Source organism: Labeo rohita, chromosome 17 (genome assembly GCF_022985175.1).
Source record: "Labeo rohita strain BAU-BD-2019 chromosome 17, IGBB_LRoh.1.0, whole genome shotgun sequence".
Taxonomy (NCBI): domain Eukaryota; kingdom Metazoa; phylum Chordata; class Actinopteri; order Cypriniformes; family Cyprinidae; genus Labeo; species Labeo rohita.
The window spans coordinates 7519707-7547503 of record NC_066885.1 but is presented as its reverse complement, the minus strand read 5'-3'; the positions used below and the strand labels follow the sequence as shown (position 1 = coordinate 7547503).

The window sequence follows — 27797 nt, the reverse complement described above, 5'->3', positions numbered from 1 at the left end:
GTACAGGATTCAGTTCTCCTGACATTTTTGTAATTTTAGAGACGTGTAGGTTTAGGGATCGTTTGTAGCTGACCTGCGTCTTTGACCTTGTAGAGCGTCAAAACATCCGTCTGAGGAATGGAACCTGTCGTTTTCGTGACAGTTACATTCAAATATGTAATCAGACGCTTCGCAGACGGCTGCCTCATGCTAACTACCGCACTTTCTCGCTTTTTTATCACACCTTGGAGAACTGTTGTCTTCTGGAAAGCATCGGAAGGGCTGATTAGGTTTGATGAGCTGTGCTTTTGTAATGAGCAAGATTTAATAGTTGATTATTAGAGTTTAAAGGGCTCTCAGGGGGGTTGCGTGAAGTTGATTTTCACTTCTTCTGACCGTCTTACAGTGCAGTTGAAGCTATTTTTAAAGGGATCATTCACCCAACAAATGAAAATTCTGGCATCATTTACTCACCCTCATTTCGTTCCAAATCAATATGGCTTTTTTTCTCCATTGAACACAAAAGCAGATGTTTAAAGAACTTTCACACTGTTAAAGGATTCGCTCACTTCCAGAATAAAAAAAAAATCCTGATAATTTACCTACCCCATGTCATCCAAGATGTTTATGTCTTTCTTTCTTCAGTCGAAAAGAAATTAGGTTTTTGAGGAAAACATTCCAGGATTTTTCTCCATATTGTGGGTTTCAGTGGGGATCAGCGGGTTGAAGTTCCAAATTACAGTTTGAATGCAGCTTCAAAGGGCTCTACATGATCCCAGCTGAGGAACAGGGGTCTTATCTAGTGAAATGATTGGTTATTTTGAAAAAAAAAAAAAAATTGTTTATATACGTTTTAACCGCAAATGCTTGTCTTGCACTAGCTTGACCTCATGCATTACGTAAGCACCGACCCAGGGTTCAAAGCGAAAGTGCAAAACAATGATGTTGGACGATTTTGAAGTTGTTTGAAGAAAATGAGATTTTTCGGCCTACCCTACCTATTTGAACCGGAGTACACTGACGAAGAACTAACAGACTGTGACTTTTCCAATGTGATTATGCAATGCTTGAAGTCGTGAGCATGCATCACAGAGCTAGTGCAAGACAGGTGTTTGTGGTTAAAAAGTGTATATAGATATATATATATAGGTTTTTTTTTTGTTTGTTTGTTTTATTAAATGATTGATCGTTTCACTGGATAAGACCTTTATTCCTTGGCTGGGATCATGTAGAGCCCTTTGAAACTGCAATTTGGACTTTTAACCTGTTGGGCACCATTGAATTCCATTATATGGAGAAAAATCCTAGAATGTTTTCCTCAAAAGCCTAATTTCTTTTCGGCTGAAGAACCCAATTTCTCTCCATATAGTGGACTTCTTCTTCTTCTATAGACCCTTCTTCCTCAGCTGGGGTTGTTTAGAGACCTTGGAAGCTGTATTTAAACTGCATTTTGGAAGTTCAAACTCAGGGGCACCATAGAAGTCCACTATATGGAGAGAAATCCTGAAATGTTTTCCTCAAGAAACATAATTTCTTTACGACTGAAGAAAGACATGAACATCTTATAGTCTTAACTTCTCATTTTACCCAAGGTCATTCAATATAGATATGAGTTTGTTTTCGTCATAAGAACATTTATTTGAGAACTGTAGCATTACATCACTTGCTTACCAGTGAATCACTAGTGCCATCAGAATGAGAGTCCAAACAGCTGATAAAAACATCCCAAAGTAACAGACATAATGGAAATACATCAATGTCTTGTAAAGCAAAAAGTTGCATGTCTGTAATAAACAAACCTAACATTAAGATGTTTTTAACTTTAAACCATTGCTTCCAGTAAAATGTAAGTCCTCTATCTATAATATTGCTTTCTCCAGTGGAAAAAGTCATCTCGTCTGAACCAGGTAAGGAATATGCACAGACCAAGCAACATTTGCAGGCAAAAACAGGACGGCACCCATTCACTGCAGAGAATCCATTGGTGTGCAAGTGTTGAAATGCTACATTTCTCCAAATCTGTTCTCATGAAAAAACAAACTCATCTATATCTTGGATGGTCTGAGTGTGAGTAAATCCTAAGAAAATTTGTATTTTTGGGTGAACTCTTCCTTTATATAATATCGGTGGGTTTTATTTGATGTGGAACAAGATGGATAGGATAGAGGGAAATGCTTTCTATGGTTCTATGGTTCTTCAGGTTGCTTGGTAACTTGCAAATTACCCAGCACTTGTCTGTGCTGTTTGGATGTCCCACTATTTTCTCTCTCTCTCTCTCTCTCTATTTCTGTCCTTTGCTCTGCCTTTGTGTTATGTGAGTTGGCTTGTAAACATCTTGACAGTGATACGTCTTGTTTGAAACCTAAAAGTTTGCTTTTCCTTTCTCCTCTCGTTCTCTCCCTCTTGTATGGTTGTCATGGTTATCACACTTTAAACTGAATGGGATTTGCTGTCTAATGGCTGTCTAGGGAACGTGAGATCAGGTAATGTTAGAAGAGTGTAAAGACCTTTACTGATATACGGTGAAGTATCAGCTTCAGGATGGAGGTCACAGCTGGAATATCCAGTGACATGGTTTTGTGCAGAATGAGATCTGATTATGCTGCATATTAAGGCAACATTTGGTGTGGCATGAGACTAAATCATGCATAAAGGCATTTCTGCAAGAGTAAACATCACATATGACTATAATTAGACTCGTGCCTATGCCAGATAACACCGTGCTGGAAGTGCTTTACTGGGGAGGAAAATCTTTAAAAGTTTCCCCCCTGGGTTAAAGCCAGTTCCCGTCATGCCAAGCAGGATAATCTCAAATGTTTTTACAGAGCATTTATTCACTAGCAGCAATATTAAAGAAGAGATTTATGTATAAATACACTAAATTATTCTGTATTATACAGTATCATAGTCATGCTGCTTTGTTATTTTAGTGTTTTTGAGATTACTGAGACTATTGTAGATTAATATTTTAATATTATATACTAGTTTTTATTTTTATATTTTGTTAAAGCTTTAGTAATTTTGTTTACATTTTATTTAATAAAAAAAAACTAATGTACACTACCCGTCAAAAGTTTTTGAACAGTAAGATTTTTAAGCTTTTTAATGTTAAGTCTCTTCTGTTCACCAAGCCTGCATTTATTTCATCCAAAGTACAGCAAAAACAGTAAAATTTTGAAATATTTTTATTTATTTAAAATAACTATTTGCTATTTGAATATATTTTAAAATGTAATTTATTCCTGTGATCAAAGCTGAATTTTCAGCATCATTACTCCAGATACGTTGATTTAAAATTAGAAATTAATACTTTTATTTAGCAAGGATGCTTTAAATAAATTTGAGTTGTGTTTTTTTTTTTTTTTTTTTTTTTTTTTTTTTTTTTTTTTTTGAGCAGCAAATCAGAATATTACAATGATTTCTGAAGGATCATGTGCCTGGAATAACAATACAAAAAAAATTCAGCTTTGAATTCGCAGAAATAAATTACATTTTAAAATATATTCAAATAGAAAATAGTACTGTCAAAATTGTACTGTTTTTTCTGTACTTACAAATAAATGCAGGCTTAGTGAGCAGAAAGACTTTAAAAAACATAAAAAAAAAAACTTTTGACTAGTAGTGTAAATGCATGAGAGATTTCTTTCAATGAAACTCATAAGTTGTTGTAAATGAATTCAACAGAAGAGGCGGGATGACACAGTAAGCTTGATGTAAAGAGAGCCAATAGGCCATAAATCCTCTTTGAGTTGTGGGTATAATCTGTATCCTCATGTTGCCCGGCATGGCCGACGTGACGCAGCCTGACGGGTTTAATACACATCAGGCAGCAGGTCTCTGGAGGGGGCGTCAGTTCGATCTCCTTTGGAGGATACACTGAAATATTGAGTGACGGCTCTGTTTATCTGACTGACCTCTATCCAAAACACCCCTTTCTTTTTATGGACTCTGTTTTGATATAAAAGAGACTCATTCATTGCTCTCTTCATGAGATGTGGAGGTGGATGTGGTAACATCTGGCTGTAGACGACTGGGGTCACATTCATCTTCTTCCTCACATTGGGTTGAATACTCAATGAGCTTTTTGTCCTTCATCAGGTGGACTTTTTATTGTATGTTTCATCATTGCAAGCTATTCTTAACTGTGCAGGGTGACACATCCTGCCGAGCAATGTGCTTTTGGGATTTGTACTGGGATGTGTTAAGAAGAAGCACCTGGCCTTTTCTTTGTCAGCGCTTACCTGATATTGCTAGCAACATGAAGATTTGCTCAAACAAAATATGCTCTTGGAGGTTAATATCTCATTACAATGAGCTGCAAAGATGACAGCATTGATTTTATTAAAACATCACGATTTTTATACTATGGGCTGTCGATTAAATGCGTAAATTAGATGCATTTAGTTATATGCCCCTAAAATTCAAGATAGGAGGTAAAAAATGCACCTATGTGGGTTTTTGTCTTCTATTTATATCATACGTACAGTTAGAATATCACACGATCAAGAATGTGTTTTTTCCACGCATATCTGAACGATTGCAAATGTGATATTGAGTTTTATACAACAATACAATAAACATACAGTTGGTATTGTGTTACATTTAAAACAATATTGTCAGTTTTGCCTATTTCTGCTCAATTTCGCGAATGAATCTAGCACCAGCGTTCCATTACTGAACGAATCCTCGGTTTCTGAATGAATTGAGTGAGCCGATGATTCAGTGAACCATTTATAAAATCAATCAGCCGTTTGAACGAATCGGTTGGGTCATTAAGTGATTTGCCGCCATCTACTGCCGGTTTTAGTTTCACATTTCAAGTATAATATGTGACCCTGGACCACAAAACCAGTCATATGTGTTAATTTTTTTAAATTGAGCTTTATACATCATCTGAAAGCTGAATAAATAAGCTTTCCATTGATGTATGGTTTGTTAGGATAGAACAATATTTGGCCGAGATACAACAATTTCAGTATATGGAATCTGAGGGTGCAAAAAAAATCCAAATATTGAGAAAATCTCCTTTAAAGTTTTCCAAATTAAGTTCTTTGCAATGCATATTACTAATCAAAAATTAAATTTTGATATATTTACAGTAGGAAATTTACAAAATATCTTCATGGAACATGATCTTTACTTAATTTCCTAATGATTTTTGGCATAAAAGAAAAATCTAGAATTTTGACCCATACAATGTATTTTTGGCTATTGCTACAAATATACCCCAGCGACTTAAGACTGATTTTGTGGTCCAGGGTCACATATGTATTTTTTTAAATAATAATAATTTCATATTTTAATATTCATTTAAAAACATTTATTGTCATTTCACACTACAGTGGCTTTAAATTATCTTTTGGGTGTAGCTTCACATGCCACATTGATTAGATTAATTATCTGGTGCATCATGTAATTAATTAGATTTTTTTAAATCACCTTACCCTATTATGCCCTATTATGTTCATATGCAGCAGCATAAATATTTTACTATAAAAATATTTAATAAATAAAAGCGAGTTATCCCATGCTGTTGCTTTATTTTTTTTGTGTGATTTATTTATTTTACTTTTGTAAATCGTATAATTGCATGAATATCTCAAAGGCATTCTCAGCTGGATGCTGTTTATCACATATTGTAAATGTTTTTGTATCTTTGAGATTACTAAGACTATTGTAGATTTTATTCATATTTCTATATTATTTAATATTTTCTATTTTATTATATTATAATAATGTTTTTTCTCACCAAGAAGTCTCACCAAGCCTGCATTTATTTGATACAAAGTACAGCAAAAGCAGTAAAAATTTTGAAATATCAGCTTTGAAATCACAGGAATAAATTATATTTTAAAATATATATTCAAATAGAAAACAGTTATTTTAAATAGTAAAAATATTTCTTTGCTGTACTTTGAATAAAATAAATGCAGGCTTGGTGATCAGAAGAGACTTTAAAAAACATTAAAAATGTAATAATAATAATAATAGTTCTAATTTTAATGTGCATTTACAAAAACATTTATTGTCATTTAACACTACAGTGGCTTTAAATTATTTTTTGGGTGTAACTTCTCATGCCACATTGATTAGATTAATTATCTGGCACATCATGCAATTAATCATTTTTTAATCACTTAACAGCCCTATTATGTTCATATGCAGTAACGTAATTATTTTACTATAAAAATATTTAATAAATAATAGTTATTTAGACTAGGTTTATGTCATTCATCGTATGCTGTTGCTTTATTTTAAGTGTGATGCATTTATTTTACTTTTTAAAATTGTATAATTGCATAAATATCTCAAAGGCAGGCTCAGCTGGATGCTGTTTATCACATATTGTAAATGTTCTGTGAAAATGTCAGATCACTCTGAGTACTCAGTGCTAATTATTCTGCTTATTTTACATTGACAATAGCAGCTGAGTCATTAATGTGGTTTTGGCCTGTCGTTAACATTAAGCATCACATTGCGAGGGTCGTTTTTGCATCAGCTACTTCTTATCAAAGGTGTCTAGGTGGAAAATCTGCTAAAACGTTGAACTGAGGGTTATTTGATGCAGAAATGAAATTACGTGTGCTTTTTTCACTCCAGATGGATTTGATTATGTGCATCAAAATATTTCAGAACCAAGCCTTTTGAACCATGTTTTTGTTCGGTGCTAGTTCAGGTCTTTTTATTTATATAATCATCAAGATACATCACCATCACATTGAATACAAATGGAGATGGCAAATATTGTTTAGAGGCAGCAGCATAAAAGTAATAATCATAGTCAGAGTAGGCTTTTTTTCTTCTCCATTAAATGGACATACTATGTAAATGCTTGTATAGTTTCTTTCATTTGTGCGATGTTCTTTCATAATGGCATGTTTTCACTAGTGAATATAAAAAGGCAATTTCACAAGTAGACACATAGTATATAATAGAGCTGTGTTCTTGTTTTCAATGTGGCCAGGGTTCAACAAACCTCTTTCTCAATGTCAAGGTTGTGGTATATATCAACCTTGTACTTGCCCTTCACGTCAGAGGTGGTTTGCACAACACTTGCCAAAGGGCCAAACAAAATGACCTTTTGCATGCTAAAGAGAGAAATGCAATGCATATGCTCTTATATTGGTATACTGTATGTTAGCATTGTTTGGTGGTATAAACATTTTTATTGAATGCTCATTCTTGTGGGTTGAATAACATTCCATCATTAATTAAAAATTATTAAGATTTATACCAATGAAGGTTTGCAAAGTCAAAGAGGAAAATATCTCTATGATTGACATTTTTAAGTGCTAGAAAATGTTTTGTAGTTGACTACATATTATAAAAACAAATTGATTAATCTTATTTAGATACACTGTTTTTTGTTTTTTTTTAATTATAAATTAAACTATGGAAGCCCGTTTTCACCACTAAATAAAAAAGGTAATTGCGACTTTTTATCTTAGAATTCTGACTTTTTTTCTCAAAATTGTAATATATAAAATTGTGAGTTATAAAGTCAGAATTGTGAGATATAAACTCTCAATTCTGAGAAATAAAGTCAGAATTGCAAGAAATAAACTCACAATTCTGACTATTTTTCTCAGAACTGACTCACAATTCTGACTTTATAACTGCGAGTTTATATCAGAATTGCAAGGAAAACAATCAGAATTGGAAGATATAAACTTGCAATTGCGAGAAAAAAGTCAGAATTTTGAGTTTATATCATGCAATTCTGACAAAAAAGTCAGATTTGCTAGAAAAAAGTTAGAATTGGGAGATATAAACTTGCAATTGCGAGAAAAAAGTCAGAATTGCGAGATACAAACTTGCAATTGAGAGAAAAAAAGTCAGAATTGCAAGAAAAACTTGCAATTGCGAGGAAAAAAGTCAGAATTGCGAGAAAGAAGTCAAAATTGGGAGATATAAACTTGCAATTGCAGGAAAAAAGTCAGAATTGTGAATTTTCTCTCGCAATTCTGACGTTTTTCCCGCAATTGCAAGTTTATATCTCCCAATTCTGACTTTTTTCTCACAATTCTTGCAAACTTGATTAAACTGCACTGAAAAAAATGGTGTAAAAAAAATTGCTAGTACATTTCACAATTAATTACAAACAAATGGCAAGTAACACTGAATTAAAAGTGAAATTTTGAAATAAAAAATAGTATTTTCTTGTAAAATATATTAGGTTTTATTTACTTTTTACTTTTTTAAAAAACAAACCCAAACAAACAGAACAGCATGCCATTGTCAAGGAAGGTCTGATTCCAAGGTAAACCAAAAACCTTTGTACTTTTCCTTGAATGCAATATAAGTTGCTTTTTAATAAAGCATCTGCCAAATAAATGTGAAGAATTTGTGATGCCGCCTGCCAAAATTGGCCCTGATACATCAATCCAGGCCTATTTTCCTGACAGGAAAGAGAAAGTACGCCCACAGCTGGCATGTTTGGGTGGCGATGTAGTTTTCTCTCGGGTGTGGATTAACTCGGGTTCGGCGGATAAGCCACGTCCTTGAAGAACAATGATTTACAAGATGGCCTGTGCATCCACGACATTGTAGAGACAAGGCTGAAAGAAAATGCTCGCCAATGAGAAAGCCATTGCTCTTGTTCCTTATCTGACATATTGTCCATTATTAATGGAATACTGAGGTAGGATGGTTCAGGAGAGATAGTAATGGAGTGAGAGATGGAGAGAAAGCACGTCAATGAGACTGACGTCGTATACAGTGTAACTGGATCTCTAATTTCTTGTTTATCAACTAAAGAAAATGCAGTTTCCATTGCATTGCATTGAGATAAATCATACCAGTGTACTTCTCAAAGACCATGCAAGCTCACTTCTGTTGAAAGTTGGTTTAAGTGATTATTTTTAGGTGGCCATGTGCTTATTTTTTTGCATTTGCAAGACAGATTTCATCCTTGTTTTTGGCATGTAACTCTAAATATGTTGTGTATTTAAATGGATTATGTATTTTGTGATCCTTGCAAAGATTTAAAGCACAATATAAATCCAGATAAAACAAATAAAATATTTACAATAGATACACACTACTATTAAAAACAAAAAGTTTAGGGGTGGTAAGATTTTTTTAATTTTTAAAGTGTTTTTCTCTCACCAATGCTTTATTTATTTAATAATAAAAAAAGTAATATTGTTAAATATTATTAGAATTTAAAAGAAATGGTTTTTTAATATAAATTATTATGCATATTTATATTTTATTATATTATATTCTTTTTTTAAAAAATATTTTAAGATGTCATTTATTACTTTTATGGTTGAATTTAATAAAATAAAATTAATTAAATGAAGGAACATTTATTTGAAATAGAAATCTTTGTAACATAAATGTTTTTAATGTCACTTTTAATGCATGCTTGCTGAATAAAAGCATCAGTTACTTTCAAAAAGAAAGACAAATTCGGCTGTGCCCAATCTTTTGAACGGCAGTGCATTTAAAAACATTAGTAAACTGATAAATGCAATGATTCATATATTTGTGTGCTGCATTGAACTCAGCATGTTGAAGTTTTAATTCAGAAAGTGACGTCAAATTCTGGGAAATAAAATGGTTGTTGCATTTTTAATCCAGTTTTGTATAAAAATATCTTAGCTCTTCTCAGTACAATCATTCTGAGTGCACAATAAGTAATGAAAAAGATGTAGTAATAGGCGATCCAGGTATTCTGTGCATTAAAAACACTATATAATGCAGAAACAGTGAACAGTTTTGTGCTTTTCTGAACACGGCTCATTTAACTGACATGTTTGGTCATTTGCGACCTACAACTTTAACCGTTACTATTAGTAAATGTCAAGTTCAACAAGAGTGCTTTAAATTACCAGCACGTCACTCCAGGGTGCAAAGAGATGGACAGCGGCTCTTCAGATACAGGTTACAGGTTAGAATATAAAACTTCACTGGTTCATTAAAACTGAGCGGAGGTGTTCGAACGGCACACACCGTAGTGCCACACTCTCTAGGGAGAGTGTGTGATATTTTTACTCCAACTTCTGAAAAATATTTCATTATGTTGCCTTAGATGGTGACAGATCCACAAATGACGTGCTCACAATTATTTTAGCTGGCGTTCACTACACTCACAAAAAGAACAAAATAAAAGCGTAATTCATTTTTCATGCACTGCACTTCATGCTGTGTTTTATGGGCATGAAACATTAAATATCTGGCGAGTCATGAAGCAAAAATAGTTCTCAACTCACTGAGAACTTGTACCCGACGGTAGATTTCAGCTACATTGACATCAGCACATCATGGACTTGACCTCAGCGTCCTCACACATTCTAAAATTGCAGTGACAGACTTTGCTGTAGGCTCCTGGGTTGCTTTTGCATTTAGATTCATTTCTGAAGCATCGTTTTCACATACTATATGTCATGAATATTTGACCTGTCACTTTATCTTTATGTATTTTTGTAAGCATTGAGTTTTTTAAGATTTTCTTAGAAATGTTCCTTTTTCCGCTTAAGATATGTGGTTCTTTCTGAACATAATTGGCACTTGAGGACGATTTCTTTTGAGGCATTGCATTTCTAGTGTGATAGTGAAAATGTGAGACATGGCAGTTTGAGGTTTCCTAACAAAAGATTATTTTATAACAGCTTCTATAGAAAGAACTTGAATAAAAAAATAAGACAGAGAGCTATAAAGGATGACGAAGAGACTGGGAATCTTAACACCATATGTGCTCCATATAGGCTGCCCTATTTCCACTGCAATACATTTGTCTTTTTTTTCTTGCCATGCAGCATATATGCAAATTTTAACATGCTTGAATTTATCCAGATTCAGATTTCAGTTTTTTTTTGCCTTCATAAATTTACAAAGAAACTTAATTCAACTGTACTGAAAAAAATAGGTGTAAAAACAATTTTTCACTCAAAAACTGCTAGTACATTTCACAATTACAAACAAATGGCAATTAACATTAAATTAAAAGTGAATTTTTTCATATAAAGTGATATTTTTTGTAAAACGCATTAGCTTTATTTACTTTTACTTAAAAAACAAACAAACAAAACAGTGTGTCCCTGTAATTCAAATAGTACAGCATGCCATTGTCAAGGAAGGTTTGATTCCAAGGGAAACCGAAAACCATTGTATTTTTCCTTAAATGCAATATAAGTTGTTTTTTAATACAAATTTTTACATGCTTTTGAGTTTATCCAAATTCAGATTCTGTTAAAAGTTGTTAATTCTTCTAAGTGTTCTTGTACTTGAAACTTTAATAACTTAAACTTTGAAATGACTTACATTTTAGTATATCTGGGAGTCAAACTCAAAAAGAATCAATTCTGAGGCGTTGAGAATCAAGAGTCGACTCCACAAAAGAATCGATTCTACTGGAGGGCCTGGAACGGTGTGATTTTGATTCATCAATGACTTAGAATCATTCGATTCTGATTTCTGTATGTTATATCATTACAACAGTAGGTGGCGATAAGTAATATTAAAATATTAAAAGAATTAGTTCAATGAGTCATTCACAAGCGAAATAGCACAATAACAGGCAGAATGAGCTTCATAAACGAAGCTGATGAAGTTAACTTTTGTTTTAATTTACACGTTTATGTACCTAAATCCGATATATCTGATTTAATATATATTTTTATCCACCTTTTCTATCAGCACGGAAGTACTTATATGCGAGACTTTCGGTTTATTAGCCGCTATCGGGAAATAACGGGAAGAATATCAACGTGCAGTAAATGGTAAAACTGTGTTCATAATTAACATAAATGTAATGTAAACATAGAACTTGAGGTAGTCGTTTTTAGATTTGATTAATATTCATTTACAGCAACAGCATGGATTGCGTGGTTAATGTACTACTGAACACCTTGTTCTGCTAATTTATGCTGTCTAAACCACGAAAAAAATAGTGGAAGCTGCTAAATCATATAGAGAAGGACTTAGTAAGCAGGAAAGAGCGCAATATTTTGATAAACTAAAGTTAATAGGTGGTAAAGGTATATACGAGCTGTATTAATTAAGATATTAGCCTAATATTTCAACTACCTGACTGGAAATGATAAGAACAAACACAACTGTTGTCAAAATTCATGCCCTGGAAAACCTGATTCAATTTGGCCAACCACAAATGCCTTTTGTTACACTCTTCTCTTTGATTTGTTAAAACTTTCGGCAGTCTATAGTAGTCCAAATATTTTTCCCGTTCCAACCGATTAGTATAGCCCAAAACATGTCAATAATTTATCATTTTTAGCAGAAATAATCAACTAAATATGTGACTTTTGTTAAATTCAGTGGCATTATGTCAGATTCAGTGGCATTGTTTATGTTTAGCGCCGCCAAAATGGCTGATTGATGACACGTTCGTGAAAACGAACGATTCTGAATCAGATTTGGAGTTGATTCAAAAGATTCTATAATTGAATAGCACTGCATTTTAGATACATTATAAGGCGGTTGACAGTTCTGCTATTTCATTTGTAAAACAAAAGAGAGATATTAAAACAGAAACAGAATATAAAAGCAACAAGCCACAAGAGTCACGCCACAGATCAGCAGGCTTTCGGCTTGACGCTCTGTATGAATGTGATTCTTTAGTTAATCTAATCATCTTATAATAGAAAAGAGAGTAAGTTAATTACTCATGTTTTCTCTGGACCTCTCACCACTGGAGCAGAGAGAGAGATAGATAGATAGAGCAGCCAGGGAGAAGATGGAGTATCAGAGGTCTGCTGCCTTTTCCAGTTGGCATAAAACGAAATGTCTAATGACAGGGAGCACCGGCAGTAGTTCCAGCAGATTTCTGGCAAGATATTTACATGACTCGATGCCAACTTACACTTATTAAAGTAACATTGCATGGACCAGTGGTCACGTATTCCTGGCACCATCCAACCAGAAAAAAAGTGTCGACTCTTGTTGTCCTTAGCTCAACTGGCACAATGCGAGCAATGCAAAGGTCATGGCTTTGGTTAGCAGATAACACATAAAAAGACTAATCTAAACCATAGCAGGTGGTTTTGGAGAGAGATGAGAAGAGAAATGCAATCTATTGTCTGTTTAAAGACATTCTGTAGTGCTAAAGTGGTAATCTTGACAAAATCTCCGGATTGGTCCCTATGTTGATCAACAGTGGGCAGATCAAGCGTTTTCTTTGCCAGGAGATGAGGAATATAAGGGAAACATGCCAGTGCCTGGATGCCAAGATGATGCTGCAGCCAACATAACACACTTGTGTCCAGTGCTTTTCTACATTTAAACCAGATTATAAAAGCACGTTTATGGAGTTTCAGTGAAAAGAATAAATTATCTTAAGGTACATGAGACACACTGGCATTTATGAAATCATCCAAGACCCTTGATGCAGATGGATGTGACATATGTATAATTTCAGTGAACACTCTTCAAAATGACCCTGTGGTCAGTCTAGACAGTGCATTTGTCTTTCAAGTCAATGTTAAAAGGTACTCATGACCCATTTTACTTCTGTGGTCAGAGGTATTTTTAGTATTTGTAGGTGGTGCTTTATTTTATCCATTATAAACTGCATTTAGAAAATAAATAAGGTTGTTTTGTTCACTTTTAAAGGAGTAATTTACCCCAAAATTTACCCCACTCTGCAGTGAATGGGTGCCGACAGATGAGAGTCCAAGCAGCCGATAAATACATCATAACCCAAGACTCGAGCCCATCAATTAACTTTGAACAACTGCTTTTCACTCCACAAGACGGGCTGGAGTCATGTCAATTATCTGTGTATTATTATGATGTTTTTATCAGCAGTTTTGGACATTCTGACGGCACCCATTCACTGCAGAGGATCCATTGGTGAGTAAACAATGTAATGCTAAATTTCTCCAAATCTGTTTTGATGAAAAAACAAGCTCATCTACATCTTGGATGGCTTTTACATTTCGTCCATTATTTTTAGAAGTAGCAATGAATTCATGTAATTCTCAGTATACATCTTCTAGGATATGTATATCGTTTTTCTCTTTCTGCTTTGTGAGCTTTGAGTAACCTGAGTCCTTGAATTGATGAGTCAGTTTCTGAGAATGAGTCTGGATGTATTGACCACCATGCAATACTTGCTCAATTATCGTCTTCAAATGGAAGTAGAATGAAATGCAGAGAGGTACATGTGATGCACGGCACTGTGTGAGTCGCTTATAAATTCTGTTTGTTCCTTTTTCATCTCTTTTCCAGCCTTCAAGTGAGAGCTACATTTCCTGTTTAAAGGCGAGCAGCTCATCCCTCCAACAGCCATGGCAGACGATGCCGACATGCGCAACGAGCTGACAGACATGCAGGCCAGAGCTGATCAGCTGGCGGATGAGGTAGGTACACCTTCAACATGCATGGGAGAGGTCTAAAAATAAACCCTAAATACGACAGCATCTGTTTATAAATAGACCCGTCCCAGCGTGAAGGAGAATGAACACACCATGACTTCCAGTCATGCAGTGGAAGACAGAAGCACTCTAAAGAGCATCTCTGAATTAATAAATCCGTTTTGTGCAAAATGAAGTGGCTCTATATTAAGACTGCTCATCTATTTGTCATGGAGCTGTGGAGACTGCTTGGTTACCAGGCAGAAGCAGTGGTGATCAGTGAGAGGTTCTCCACTTCCTCACAGCACCTGCCCAGTGGGGGTTCTGCACTGGCTTTGATAGACCTTTAATCACACTGGTCTCCTGCTGAACAATCAGAACTTTGACACACAACTCCATGTGGGAGGGTTAACATAGGTGATTGACCATGTCGTCAGAGGTGTAGTGTGTTATTAACAAGGCCACTGCACATATGTCCTGGATTATTTGACTAGGTTCCACACTGACAAAAAAAGGATAGCTCACCCAGAAATAAAAATCCTGTTATCGTTTACTCATCAAAATGTTGTTCCAACTATTTTAACGCAGTTAAAGGAGAAGTCCACTTCCAAAACAAAGATTCACATATAATGTACTCACCCCCTTGTCATCCAAGATGTTCATGTCTTTCTTTCTTCAGTCATAAAGAAATTATGTTTTTTGAGGAAAATCTGCATTTTTCTCCTTATAATGGACTGATATGGTGCCCCGATTTTAAACTTCCAAAATTCAGTTTAAATGCAGCTTCAAACAATCCCAAATGCAGCTGTAAACGATCCCAGCCGAGAAAGAAGGGTCTTATCTAGCGTAACGATCGGTTATTTTAATAAAAATAATACAATTTATATACTTTTTAATGCCAAACGCTCGTCTTGTCTTACTCAGCCTGGACTGTTTTTGTTCCAGTTTATGACAGTTAGGGTATGTCAAAAAACTCCCATCTCATTTTCTCCCTCAACTTCAAAATCGTCCTACGATCTTATTTGCATGTTCACTTTGCAAAGGTCGGACTGGGTCGGTACTTCTGCAGTGATGTAGGATGATTTTGAAACCATTTTTGAAGTTGAGGGAGAAAATACGATTGGAGTACAACTGTCTTTTGAGTCAGAATACACAGGGTTCAGGGAGAGAAAGGCAAGACGAGTGTTTGAGATTGGAGAAAAATGCAGAAATGTTTTCCTCAAAAAACATAATTTCTTTACGACTGAAGAAAGAAAGACATGAACATCTTGGATGACAAGGGGGTGAGTACATTATATGTGAATCTTTGTTTTGGAAGTGGACTTCTCCTTTAACACATTGGCCCCGCCCCCAGACTTGTACATCATCTTATATTTCACACGGTTGACTGTTGGCAAATTGAATGCAGGGCAACAACTCCACAAATGTAGTTATGCCCTAAAATTCAAGATATTGATCCAACAAATGCCCCGTATTTTGTCTCATATTTATATATATCACATATCACACCACATCACACGGACAGCAAAAGCAATAGGACAAGAGTACTGATTTTGTCCCGATCTATCACAAGCTTAAATGTGATTTTATATTTCAGTAAAAAAGAAGTTGCTGTTGTGTTATATTTTAAACACAATATTGTGTTTTTGCTAAATTTAGCAGTGAACATATTACCTTTGAAGCCATAGCAGAATTGTTGTGCGTCTCCGAGCAACACAGCGGGGGTTCAGTTTCTGAATTAATCTGCATTTTAAATGAATCGAGTGAACGAATGATTCAAAAGCCCAATCATAAAGAGAGCCATTTACTTCATTATTGAATGAATTAGCCATTTGAACAAATCGAATGAATAAATGAATGACTCATAAAGACATTTATCTCCACCTGCTGGCAGATTTACTTTATTATTTAGAGTATCATAACATTAAAGGGAGAGTTCACCAAAAAAAATTTAAATTCTATCATCATCTACTTACCCTCATGTCATTTCAAACCTTTTTTTTATGCAACATGAAAGAAGGTATTTTGAAGACGAAGCTGTTTTGGTTACCAATGACTTTCAACAGCAAATGAACAAAAAATACTGAGATGTTTTTTTTAGATTTTCTTCTTTTATGTTCCATAGTTTAGTTTAGGCCATTGCAGCGTAAATGTTTGTGAAATAAATACTATGTTCAATCAAATAAAATATGTCTTTCTAAAGCTTAAAGTACTTGATACTTTCTCATTTAACACAAAAATCATTTTAAATCATCTTTTTGTGGGGCTTTTTTTACAGTTAAAATTATTTTGCAATAATTAGATTAATTAATTAACATGTAATTAATTATATTAAAAGTTTTAATCGACTGACAGCTCTAATATATATATATATATATATATATATATATATATATATATAAGACTTCTGAAATCATCTAGGTTCATCTGAAACATTCATATATAAGCCAGGACTGCAGCAAAAGTAAACAAGTAAACTTTTTTTCTCACAAAGAAATGGCATCAATAAACAAGCAGATCATTATGTAAGATAAAAATTGACTTGCCAACTAGTTGACTGTTTTTCTGGATGACTTGTCAATGACTAGTCATTTTCACGACACAAGGCAGTATTTGCACTGAAAAAATGACACCCTTCACCTTCAAAGCCTCACAATGACGAGGTGGTGTATGGTTCCATATGATCTATGGTATGACTCTCAGTGATAGCTCTCGAAAAAGAAAATCAAGATCTCAATAATGATCTTTAATCCCAGCCTGCTATTGAGCGCCCTGTGGCGCGACGCAGTCATATTTCTTCAGCTCAGATATATACACTAGACTGGAATGGGAGAGCTTTAAATATTCATGAGTGGATAATGCTATCTTGAGCTTTCTTTGAAAGAACAGGAAGGAAAGGAGGGGGAAAAGAAATGGCTGTACATTCAGCTCGGTCTGAACTTGGCAGCCATTAGTAACATGCTGTCGGAACTGACATTATGAACATTATGGCCTTGTACCAACTGTGATACTTGACACACCGCAATCAGATAACAACATGAAGAACCAAACAACAAGCAGGAACATATTAGCTGTTGTGTGCATTGGGGGTAATAATATATGTGCTTTTCTTTCTACAGTCTTTGGAAAGTACTCGGCGCATGCTGCAGCTGGTCGAAGAGGTAAGATATTGACTTAATTGAGTAAATGGTGCTCAGTGCTATTCTGTCAACATATAATGCCACATTATAGAGATACTAGGAGAGATTCTTGCTCATCAGCTGTTTTTGCAAAGAGTTTGGTGCGCTGCTTGTTTTCATGGCCACTGAAGGTCAGAAATGGAGGCGGTGAAATAGCACCAAATTTCCGCTGTGTGATCAAAATCAATAATGATTTCAGAGAAACTCCATCTATGTGTTACTGATAGGCAACAAGACACAGGAGAGAAAATGAGTCTTTCTAGTGTCTAATAGGGATCAAACACTCCTGACCCCACATGTGGATATAAAAAGATGGTCTTCAGAAAAGATGGTGGTTGCTTTGGCATTATAAAGACCAGAAACCAAAATTTTAGTTTCAGTGTGATAGCGAGTACAAATGATTATTTATTTGGTTATTAAATGTTTTCTTCACCGAGGCTGCATTTACCTGATCAGAAATGCAATGAAAAAGTAATGTAAAATATTATTACAGTAACTTTAAAATGAATTTTTACTTCAGTCTTCATTGTCACATATTCACAGTAATGATATATATTACAATATAGTTATTTTTGCTTTAATTATGATATGTGACCCTGGACCACAAAACCAGTCATAAGTAGCAGAGGTATATTTGTAGCAATAGCCAACAATACATTATATGGGTCAAAAAAAATTGTTTTTCTTTTATTCCAGAACTTATTAGGATATTAAGTAAAGATCATGTTTCATGAGCACATTATGTAAATCTCTTTCCGTAAATATATTAAAACATAATTTCTGATTAGTAATATGCATCATTTGGATAACTTTAAAGGTGACTTTCTCATTATTTTGATTTTTTTGCACCCTCAGACTCCAGATTTTCAAATAATTGAATCTCGGCCAAATATTGTCCTATCCTAACAAACCGTACAAACCATGGAAAGCTTATTTATATGTCATATATCAGCTTTCAGCTTATATATAAATCTCAGTTTAAAAAAATTTACCCTTATGTCTGGTTTTGTGGTCCGGTATCACATATCAAAATTTTTGATACCATAGAATTCTTCTCACCAGTGTCAGTGTCACAGAAAACTAATACTAGTCTAAAAATTTGCCTAATTACAAGCAGTAAGACAAAAAAATGCTACATACATTGCATAAAGTAGTCAAATGTATAAAAACACTGCATGTTCTTCACTGTGTAAATTGAATATATATTTCTTCCTATTAAAGTTACAGAAGTGATTTAGTCAAGAGCAGTGAGAGATTTTCTCTTTTTTGTTGTTTGATTAACATAAATGACAGACAGCAGGAATAATAGATTGCTGTCACTTTAAGAGCTGCTCAGATCCAATATACTGTTTCACTTAAGACCTTAATTGCTGTGTTAATGAGGATACTTGCAAAGACAGGCATTTTGACACATACAAGTGTGTATTTAACCATTCAAAGCATATGAAGCGACAAAAATAACTTCAGTACTTCTGCATTCTATGAGCACCGTATTCACATGCAAACACCTAGTTTAGAAACAGTCTCTCAGACAGTGTGCGCATATAGCGAAATGAGTTTTCTTTTACTGTGATGGCATTTCATCAGCTTAAAATCACTTGTTTTTAAACTGCAATGCTAAAAAACGTGTGCAAAATACGTTTCCGTAACCATGTAGCACTGCAACGTCACGTGAGCATGTAACCGCATGGAGACGACAGTCCAAAATCTCTACCGGTTGACAGATTTCTACTGGTTAGTCATGTCTACCCACCCCTAACAGACCCTAAGTTTTGACAGTGTTAGTGTTATATGAAGAGTTATTGCAGCCAAGATGCATAATATTTTTGGTCTCTAAATCTAAAAAAGAAACAGGCCCAGTACCAGGTGCTGTGAATTACATCTTGAAATTGGTTATCCAAACTTGTGAACAGATCATTCCCTCGCTTCATTTTTGCCATTGCTGGAAGAAAATTGCATTCTTGGGCTGCTAATGAACTTCAAAGTTCAGCAGTGCTGAACAAATATAATGTTCCCATCTGCTACTTGCATCTGATTTCATATTAAACGCTTCCAGTTTCCATTATGCCATATGTCAGTTTGATTAAATGCTGAGTAAATGCACATACCTGTTATTGTTACTATAAAATTGACAGTACTGATAAGTGGGGGTATTTTACTAAATTAAGTATTAATATTTTTTTCATTGCATATGAAGTTTCCAGTAGATACATGGTGCTGTGATAACAAACCTCAGCAGTGCTCGATCATCTAGTTAAAATAATGAGTTGATGTGGGATTCGGAGTAAGATAATCAGCTGTTTTATTTAGGTCAATAGAACCTGCACGTGCTTTAGAGAACGACTCGCCATATTGCACACACATGCTTTCATACCTTCAGAGTTCAATCCAGTGCTCTGTTTACAATTCTGTACTAATTTTAGCTTTAGCTGTCTGCCACCTCATTGCCTTCTTATAATTACCTGCCAAATGAATAAAGCGCTCTTGAAGAATTTCAATAGTTGTGATAACGCTGTGCGCTACAGTCTGTCCTCTGCTGAAACGCTCTTTTATTCCCTGCTGTTCTTTTCTCTTTTCTCTTATATCTGACCTAAATATGTGTGAATCTTCTTTCTGTTCACCTGTAGGCTTCTCTCATTTGTTTGTTATTTCCTCTTTTCTCTTGCTTTGCCATTCTTGATGGATTAGAGTAAAGATGCTGGTATCAGAACTTTGGTTATGCTGGATGAACAGGGAGGTAAGTTACGGCGAAAAAACACATTATGGAATCATTTAATGAGGTTGTGCAGTAAGTCATTTTTATTTGATTATTTTAACTTAACTGTCTGTAGGCTACTCATAATGCTTTGTCAGATGAGCTGTTTTGATTTAAACAACATTTATGATTAGAAACATCAGGCCGTCATGTCAAAAGCAAAGTTTTGAGAGTCATGTAAGAGGTAAATTGAACGATCGATGTTGCTGGTAATGACAAACAGCTCTCCTCTTCACCAGATGAAATATATCTGTGTACAATCCCTGGGGCGAAAGACTTTCCACTTAACACGCTGCTATTTTAGGATAATTAGACGAACATACTCCATGCAACAAACAGCATAGGCATTTTTATGAAAAATAAAACTATAATTGATTTATCAATGAAGTGACTCGGTATAATAGAAACAGTCACGTCTCTATTGACAAATTAAGCCCTTATAATGCTTGAGGCTTTATTCGGTTTTATGTGGATAATAAGAAGTGTTGAGTTCCTTTCCACATGGAAGAGAAATTTTAATTAGTCTGTCAAAACAACATACAACCCTTCTTCTCGTTGTGTTAAATTATGGATGTTGTGTTCCTCAGACTGCCTCAGGGCAATCCATTTCCTACCTTAAATGATCCCGCCACCTTTCTTGCCTCCAGTTTTAGAGCAGAACAACAACACGTCTTATAAAGCTGTGCTCTGATTGCTGAATGTAATAGTCTCTTACAGCTCAGGAGGCTTCCAGTTAGAAGTCCACTTCAGTAGACATATAACATTTTTTTATTTTTAACTAAAGAACAACATAAAAGCACATGTCTAACTCAAGGGCACCATGATGGTAGCTCATTAATCATATTTTCAGCATTTTGAACCTACATCCTCTGGGTACAAGCCTACAGTGTTAACCATCCCAAGAGGTATGGTACTCCATCTGTTTTATTTACAGAATGGAACATGTCATGACATTAACCAAGCACAAATTTCAAATTCTTTGAATCAGCTTTCCTACCAAGGTGGGGTTTGAACCCACAAGGATATTTGTCCATTGGACCTTAAATCCAGCATCTTAAACACTCAGCAGTCCAGGTCACTTTGTGACACTAAAGCTCTAGAGGTATTTCAGAACCAATTAGTTGGTAACACAACCACATTGTCATATGCTATTTAAAAAACTCACATTAATCTACCAGGAGTGGGGTTTGAACCCACGAGGACATTTGTCCATTGGATCTTAAGTCCAACGCCTTAACCACTCGGCCATCCTGGTCGCTTTTTGTTGGTGTGTAGTTGTAAAAATTGCTTCTCCAATGTGCATTATTTCTTTAAGATGAAGCAGGTTTTCTGCACTTATTTATAACAGACATCAACACCTTAACCATCCTGGTTGTTTTTTGTAGGGTGTAGTTGAATTGCTTTTCCAATATGCTTTCTCTTGTCTCTCTAACATAAAGCAGATTTTCTGCAATTGTTCACTGTAAACTCACATTAATCTGCCAGGAGTGGGGTTCGAACCCACAAGGACATTTGTCTATTGGATCTTAAGTCCAATGCCTTAACCACTCGGCCATCCTGGTCGTTGTTTTGTTTTCTGCAAAAAATAACAGAATTGACACTTGCTACCAGGAGTGGGGCTCAAACCCAGAAGGGCATTTAACCACTCCGCCATCCTGGTCACTTTTTGTTAGAGTGTAGTTTAACATTAATCTACCAGGAGTGGGGTTCGAACCCACGAGGACATTTGTCCATTGGATCTTAAGTCCAACGCCTTAACCACTCGGCCATCCTGGTCACATTTTGTTAGAGTGTAGTCGTAAAAATTGCTTCTCCGATGTGCGTTATCTCATCTCTTTAAGATGAAGCAGGTTTTCTGCACTTATTTATAACAGAATTGACACTTGCTACCAGGAGTGCGGTTCAAACCCACAAGGGCATTTAACAACTCCGCCATCCTGGTCACTTTTTGTTAGAGTGTAGTTGTAGAAATTGCTTCTCCAATATGCTTTCTCTCATCTCTTTAAGATAAAGGAGATTTTCTGCAAGTATTCATAATGGAATTGACATTTGAACCCACAAGGACATTTATCAATTGGAGCTTAAGTCCAACACCTTAACCACTCAGCCGTCCTGGGGTTATCTCATCTCTTTAAGATGAAGCAGGTTTTCTGCACTTATTTATAACAGAATTGACACTTGCTACCAGGAGTGCGGTTCAAACCCACAAGGGCATTTAACAACTCCGCCATCCTGGTCACTTTTTGTTAGAGTGTAGTTGTAGAAATTGCTTCTCCAATATGCTGGGGCATTTTTGTAGGTTGTAGTTGTGGAAATTGCTTCTCCAATGGGGCTTTTTTTTTTTTTTTTTGTAGGTTGTAGTTGTGGAAATTGCTTCTCCAATGTGCTTTCTCTTTAAAGTTTCAGCAGATTTTCTGCAATTATTCATAACAGAATTAACATTTGCTACCAGAAGTGGGGCTTGAACCTACGAGGACATTTGTTGGATGGATTCAATGGATTTTAAGTCTAACGCCTTAACCATTCAGCCACACCGTTTTTTTTAGCTTGTAGTTGTAGAAATTGCTTTTCCGATAGGCATTGTCTTATCTCTTTAAGATAAATCAGATTTTCTGCAATTATTTATAACAGAATTGACATTTGTTTGTAGAAGTTGGATTTGAACCCACAAGGACATCTGTCCTTTGGATCGTAAGCCCAACACCTTAACCACTCAGTCATCCTGGTTGTCTATGTCAGGTAGTAGTTGAAGTGACTGGTCCTCTAATGATTTCAAGGAGCTTTTTCCTCTCATCTCTATGACAGTACAGCTTTTTAGCAATTAATCATTCTAAAGTGGATATTTGCTAACACAAGTTGGGTTTGCTCTCCAAGGAACATTTGCTCATTGGAGCTTTTGTTCAACAACTTAACCACTCAACCATCCAGGTCATTTTGTGATGCTAAAACCCTCTGTATTCCTTTTAAAGGTACTTCAGAACCAGTTTTGAGAAACCAATTAGTTGGTAATGCAACCACATTACTATATTCTACTTAAAGTTTGTATTGAACTACCAGGAGTGGGGTTTGAACTCACAAGGACATTTGTCCATTGGATCTTAAGTCCAATGCCTTAACCACTCATTCATGCTGGTTGCTTTTTTTTCTTGTGGATTGTAGTTGTAGAAATTGCTTCTCCGTTATGTGTTATCTTACCTCTTTGAGATAAGACAAGGATTTTCTGCAATTATTAATAACAGCATTGACATTTGTTATAAGGATGTGGTTTGAACCCACAAAGACATCGTCAATTGGATCTTAAGTCCAACGCCTTAACCACTAAGTCATCCTGGTTGTTTTTGTTGGGTATTAGTTGAAGTCACTGGTTCTCTAATATGATTTCAAGGCTCTGTTTTGTCTTATCCCTAAGACAACACAACACAACATTCAAGGACTGGATTATTCTAGAGAAGGGACATTTGTTCATTGGAGCCTATGTCCAACATCTGAACCACTCAGCCATCCTGGTTGCTTTGTGGTCTTAAACCTTCTTCATTCCACATACAGCTGCATTATTATATTTAACCTAAAATTCACATTAATTTACCAGGAGTGGGGTTCGAACCCACGAGGACATTTGTCCATTGGATCTTAAGTCCAACGCCTTAACCACTCGGCCATCCTGGTTTGTTTTCTGTTTTGTGAAGTAGCTCAGTGGATGCACCGCAGTCTGTGTGCCATCACACTACTGGCTCAGTGCTGGTGTTATTCTACTTAGATACAAAAAAGTAGATATTCTTCACATCACTGTCAGCCAATGACGAGACAAGTCCCCCACTGTCTCTTTCTCGCCTCCTTCCCCCTCTTTCTTCAGTCACGCTGCTCTTGCTCATGGGATTAGCAGCAAAACCCAATTAGCCATTTGGCTTGTCGGTATACAGTGGAAACCTCACACTAGACCCTGTCAGTTGTATTTAAACTAGCTAAGAAGAATAAAATTACACGCCCAATTAAAGGCAGATGAACAGATATTTAAAAGTGAATCTTATTATTATTATTGTTATATTTATTTTTATAAAACTGCAACATCTGCTTTGCTCCCCCAGGGATTTTACAGTTTTCTAAAGCCCTAAAGGAATGTGTATCCCTTCAGTCTGTTGTTCATTTCAGTTCATGAATGATCAGCCATTACATTCTTCAGTTTGCTTCCCCGTACCACACAATAACTAATATGTATGCTCCATATTTCATTCTTTTTTGCTTTTTATTTCTGTTCTGTTTCTGATCATTTTCTTTCTTTCTCAGCGTTTGCTCACAGTATTCAAACGTTCATAATCATCTTGACTTTTTCTTTTTTCAGTTTAGCTCAGGCAGTGGTGGTTCAGTTATAGTGAGCCAGTGCCTAGTGATGCCAAGCATTCATGCCAGCAACCACTGTCCCTAAAGGCTTAGAAGGCTTCCCATTACAAAATATTAGCATATGCTTATTGATTTTTTTAAGGGATAGTTTACCCAAAAATGAAGAGACACTCTTATGTTGTTCTGAACCTGAACCTTCTTCCATGGAATGGTTATGATACTTGTACAGTGCTGACTTTGGAACTTTACAGCGCTAGTTCATTCCCATTTCAATTTCATTACCACTTTTAAAAATAAAGGTTCCAAAAGGGCGTTTTTGGTTCTTAAAAAACCTTTCAGTGAATAGTTCATGAAAGACATTTTTTCTTAGCGTGAAGAACATTTTAAAAATCTAAAGAACCTTTTATGGAACTGAAAGGTTCCATGGATGGTAAAGGTTTTTCATGAAACCATAGATGCTGAGAACCACGTGGGAAAAAAGTGACTTGAATATGCAAAATTCCCCTTGTTGTGTTTTATGGAAGATCATATGTGAACCTGGACCACAAAACCAGTCATAAGGGTAAATTTTCTGAAATTGAGATTTGTACATCATATGGTGTATGGTTTGTTAGGATTGGACAATATTTGGCCGAGATACAACAATTTGAAAATCTGGAATCTGAGGGTGCAAAAAATCTAAATATTGAGAAAATTGCCTTTAAAATTATCCAAATTAAGTTCTTAGCATACACTGTAAAAAATAAAAAACACAATTTGTTGAGTCAGCTTAAAATAATTTGTTACCCTGCTGCCTTAAAATTTTAAGTTCAGTCAACTAAAATAAGTTTAGTCAACTTGAAATGTTAAGTTATACTAGATAACAACTTATTTGTGTTTGCTAAACTTAACAGATGTAAGTAACCCAGCTGCCGTAAATTTTAAGTTGATTCAAATCAAATATCTAAGTTGTCACTTAGTATAATTTAACATTTCAAGTTGAATAAAAGTTTTTTGAGTTGACTGAACTTAAAATTTGAAGGCAGCCAGGTTACAAATTATTGACTCAACATATTGACTCATTTTTTTAGCATATTACTAATTAAAAATTAGTTTTTGATATATTTACAGTAGGAAATGTAAAAAATATCTTCATAGTACATGATCTTTATCTAATATCCTAATGATTTTTGGCATAAAAGAAAAATTGCTCATTTGACCCATACAATGTATTTTTGGCAATAGCTACAAATATACCTATTCTACTTAAGACTGGTTTTGTGGTCCAGGTTCACATATGGGTTTGGAACAATATGAGGGCATTTAAACTATGACAGAATTTTAATTTTGGGTGAACTATTTCTTTAATTATTGCTGTAGTTTAATCAAGTCAAATTGTCAAGTTAAATGCATGTCGGTTTGAAAAGTCACTTATTTTATTTGCGTATGCGCTCTATGCTCATGTTCTCGGCACGACCTAACCTAACCACCCACCGCATCATTCAGATGTCTCACGTTTTGAGTAGATGTGTTTCTGGACAGCTTAGATGTCATTTGTCATCATCGTTTGTCTGCCAGGATGCAAAGTCTCATTTCATTACTGTCACCCCTTTGTCCTGACCAGAACAACTCGAGCGTGTTGAAGATGGCATGAACCATATCAACAAAGACATGATGGAAGCTGAGAAAAGTTTAAAAGATGTAGGCAAATGCTGTGGACTTGTATGTCCCTGCGACAAGTAGGTACTGGTGAAGCGTCCAAGGCTCTCACCTGTCTGCTGCTGTCTGACTGTCTCTTGTCATTGTGAATGTTTAAGCCTCTCTCTTTCTTTTTGTCCCTCTTTTCCTCCTTGCCTTCCCTTTCTCTTTCTCTCCTTGTTCCTTTTCCGCACTCTTTATTTCTTTTCGGGGGCGTAATTGACTAATGTTTAAATCAGAGCAACTGGAGCGCATCGAAGAGGGAATGGATCAGATCAATAAGGACATGAAAGAAGCAGAAAAGAATTTGACGGATCTAGGAAATCTCTGTGGTCTATGTCCATGTCCATGTAACAAGTAGGTGATGCCTGTCGCCTGCCTGCCTGCTTGCCTGCCTGAACCCGACAAATAGGAAAAAAAGCACGTGGCCAGTTTGCACGCTCGCTCTTGCTCGCTCCGTAGCTTCGACTTCCCCCAATGCGCTCTGCCTGGACTTTACTTCTCTGTGCATGGGGATGGTGGTAGAGCTAAGTCCGTCTGCGGCGCCACTGGTTATCCCATAGTTCTAGCTGTAGGCCCTGCTCTCTGCCGGCTGAATGCGCAAATATGCTGGGCTCTATGCTTCACTGATCCGTTGGTCAAGGACTGTTGTTCGCAAATGTTAAGTGCCTGCTTAATATGCATGTGCTACTTTTTGAAATGCAAGCATTACACACCCCTTGAACGAACTTCGTGGACCGCAGATTACAAATTCGCGCTTTATTTACTTGAGGCTGGCAGAGCTGGCTTCTTCCAAAAGGGTTCCCTGAAAGGCAAAGCATGTCACTGCATGTGGGTAAAATGGTGGGAAATGTTATCTCGGCAAGATAAACGGCCTGTGTAATTAATTATAGAACAGCCGATTGCTAATTATGTGCTATTCATACCTTAAAGGTGCACTAAGTCATTTTTTTGTTTTGTTTAGAACAATTTTATTTCTCAAAATTTGATTGATTGACACTCCGCCTTGCCACTGTCTTCCTTTTTTCTGTGATTTGTTCAAAAAGACTGATTTATTCAGGAACAAAACAAGTGACCATTTATGTGTGAGTTACTGAATCATTTACTTAACAGATTTGTTCAAAAACACTGATTCATTCAGGAACAAAAACAATTGACTTTTTGAGTGAATCACTGAATCATTTTTTAAAAGATTAATTTAAAAGCAGTGATTCATTAAGGAAGGAAATGGCTAAAGGTGAGTTGCTGAATCATTTTCTCAACTGATTTGTTCAAAAATCAGTTGATCACTTTTTAATTGATTCATTCAAAAGCAGTAATTTATTCAGGAAGGAAACAAGTGACTGTAAGTGAGTCCCTAAATCATTTGTTCATAAACACTGATTTATTCAAGAACAAAACAAGTGACTATCTGCGAGTGAGTCACTGAATCATTTTCTTAACCAATTCATTCAAAAACACTAATTTATTCAGGAACAAAACAAGTGATTTTCTGTGGGTGCGTCACTGAATCATTTCCTGAACCGATTATTAAGAGTCATTGAATTGTTG

At 35.5% G+C, this 27797-nt stretch overlaps 1 protein-coding gene and 4 non-coding genes across 5 annotated transcripts in view; 1 reads left to right on the top strand and 4 right to left on the bottom strand.

Annotated features, from left to right (window-relative positions):
- snap25b (synaptosome associated protein 25b) overlaps positions 1-27797 on the top strand; it is a 52322-nt gene that overhangs the window by 11389 nt on the left and 13136 nt on the right. Inside the window, exons 2-5 of the mRNA XM_051133396.1 lie at positions 14173-14303; positions 17417-17458; positions 20165-20213; positions 26486-26603. Coding sequence (XP_050989353.1) covers positions 14232-14303; positions 17417-17458; positions 20165-20213; positions 26486-26603 — 281 coding nt within the window. The 5' untranslated portion in view covers positions 14173-14231. The remainder of the gene's footprint in view (positions 1-14172; positions 14304-17416; positions 17459-20164; positions 20214-26485; positions 26604-27797) is intronic.
- Positions 21404-21486, bottom strand: trnal-uaa (transfer RNA leucine (anticodon UAA)). The gene has a single exon. It is a non-coding gene; the product is annotated as a tRNA-Leu (tRNA).
- On the bottom strand, positions 21711-21793 carry trnal-uaa (transfer RNA leucine (anticodon UAA)). The gene has a single exon. It is a non-coding gene; the product is annotated as a tRNA-Leu (tRNA).
- On the bottom strand, positions 21925-22007 carry trnal-uaa (transfer RNA leucine (anticodon UAA)). Its single transcript has one exon. It is a non-coding gene; the product is annotated as a tRNA-Leu (tRNA).
- Positions 23815-23897, bottom strand: trnal-uaa (transfer RNA leucine (anticodon UAA)). Its single transcript has one exon. It is a non-coding gene; the product is annotated as a tRNA-Leu (tRNA).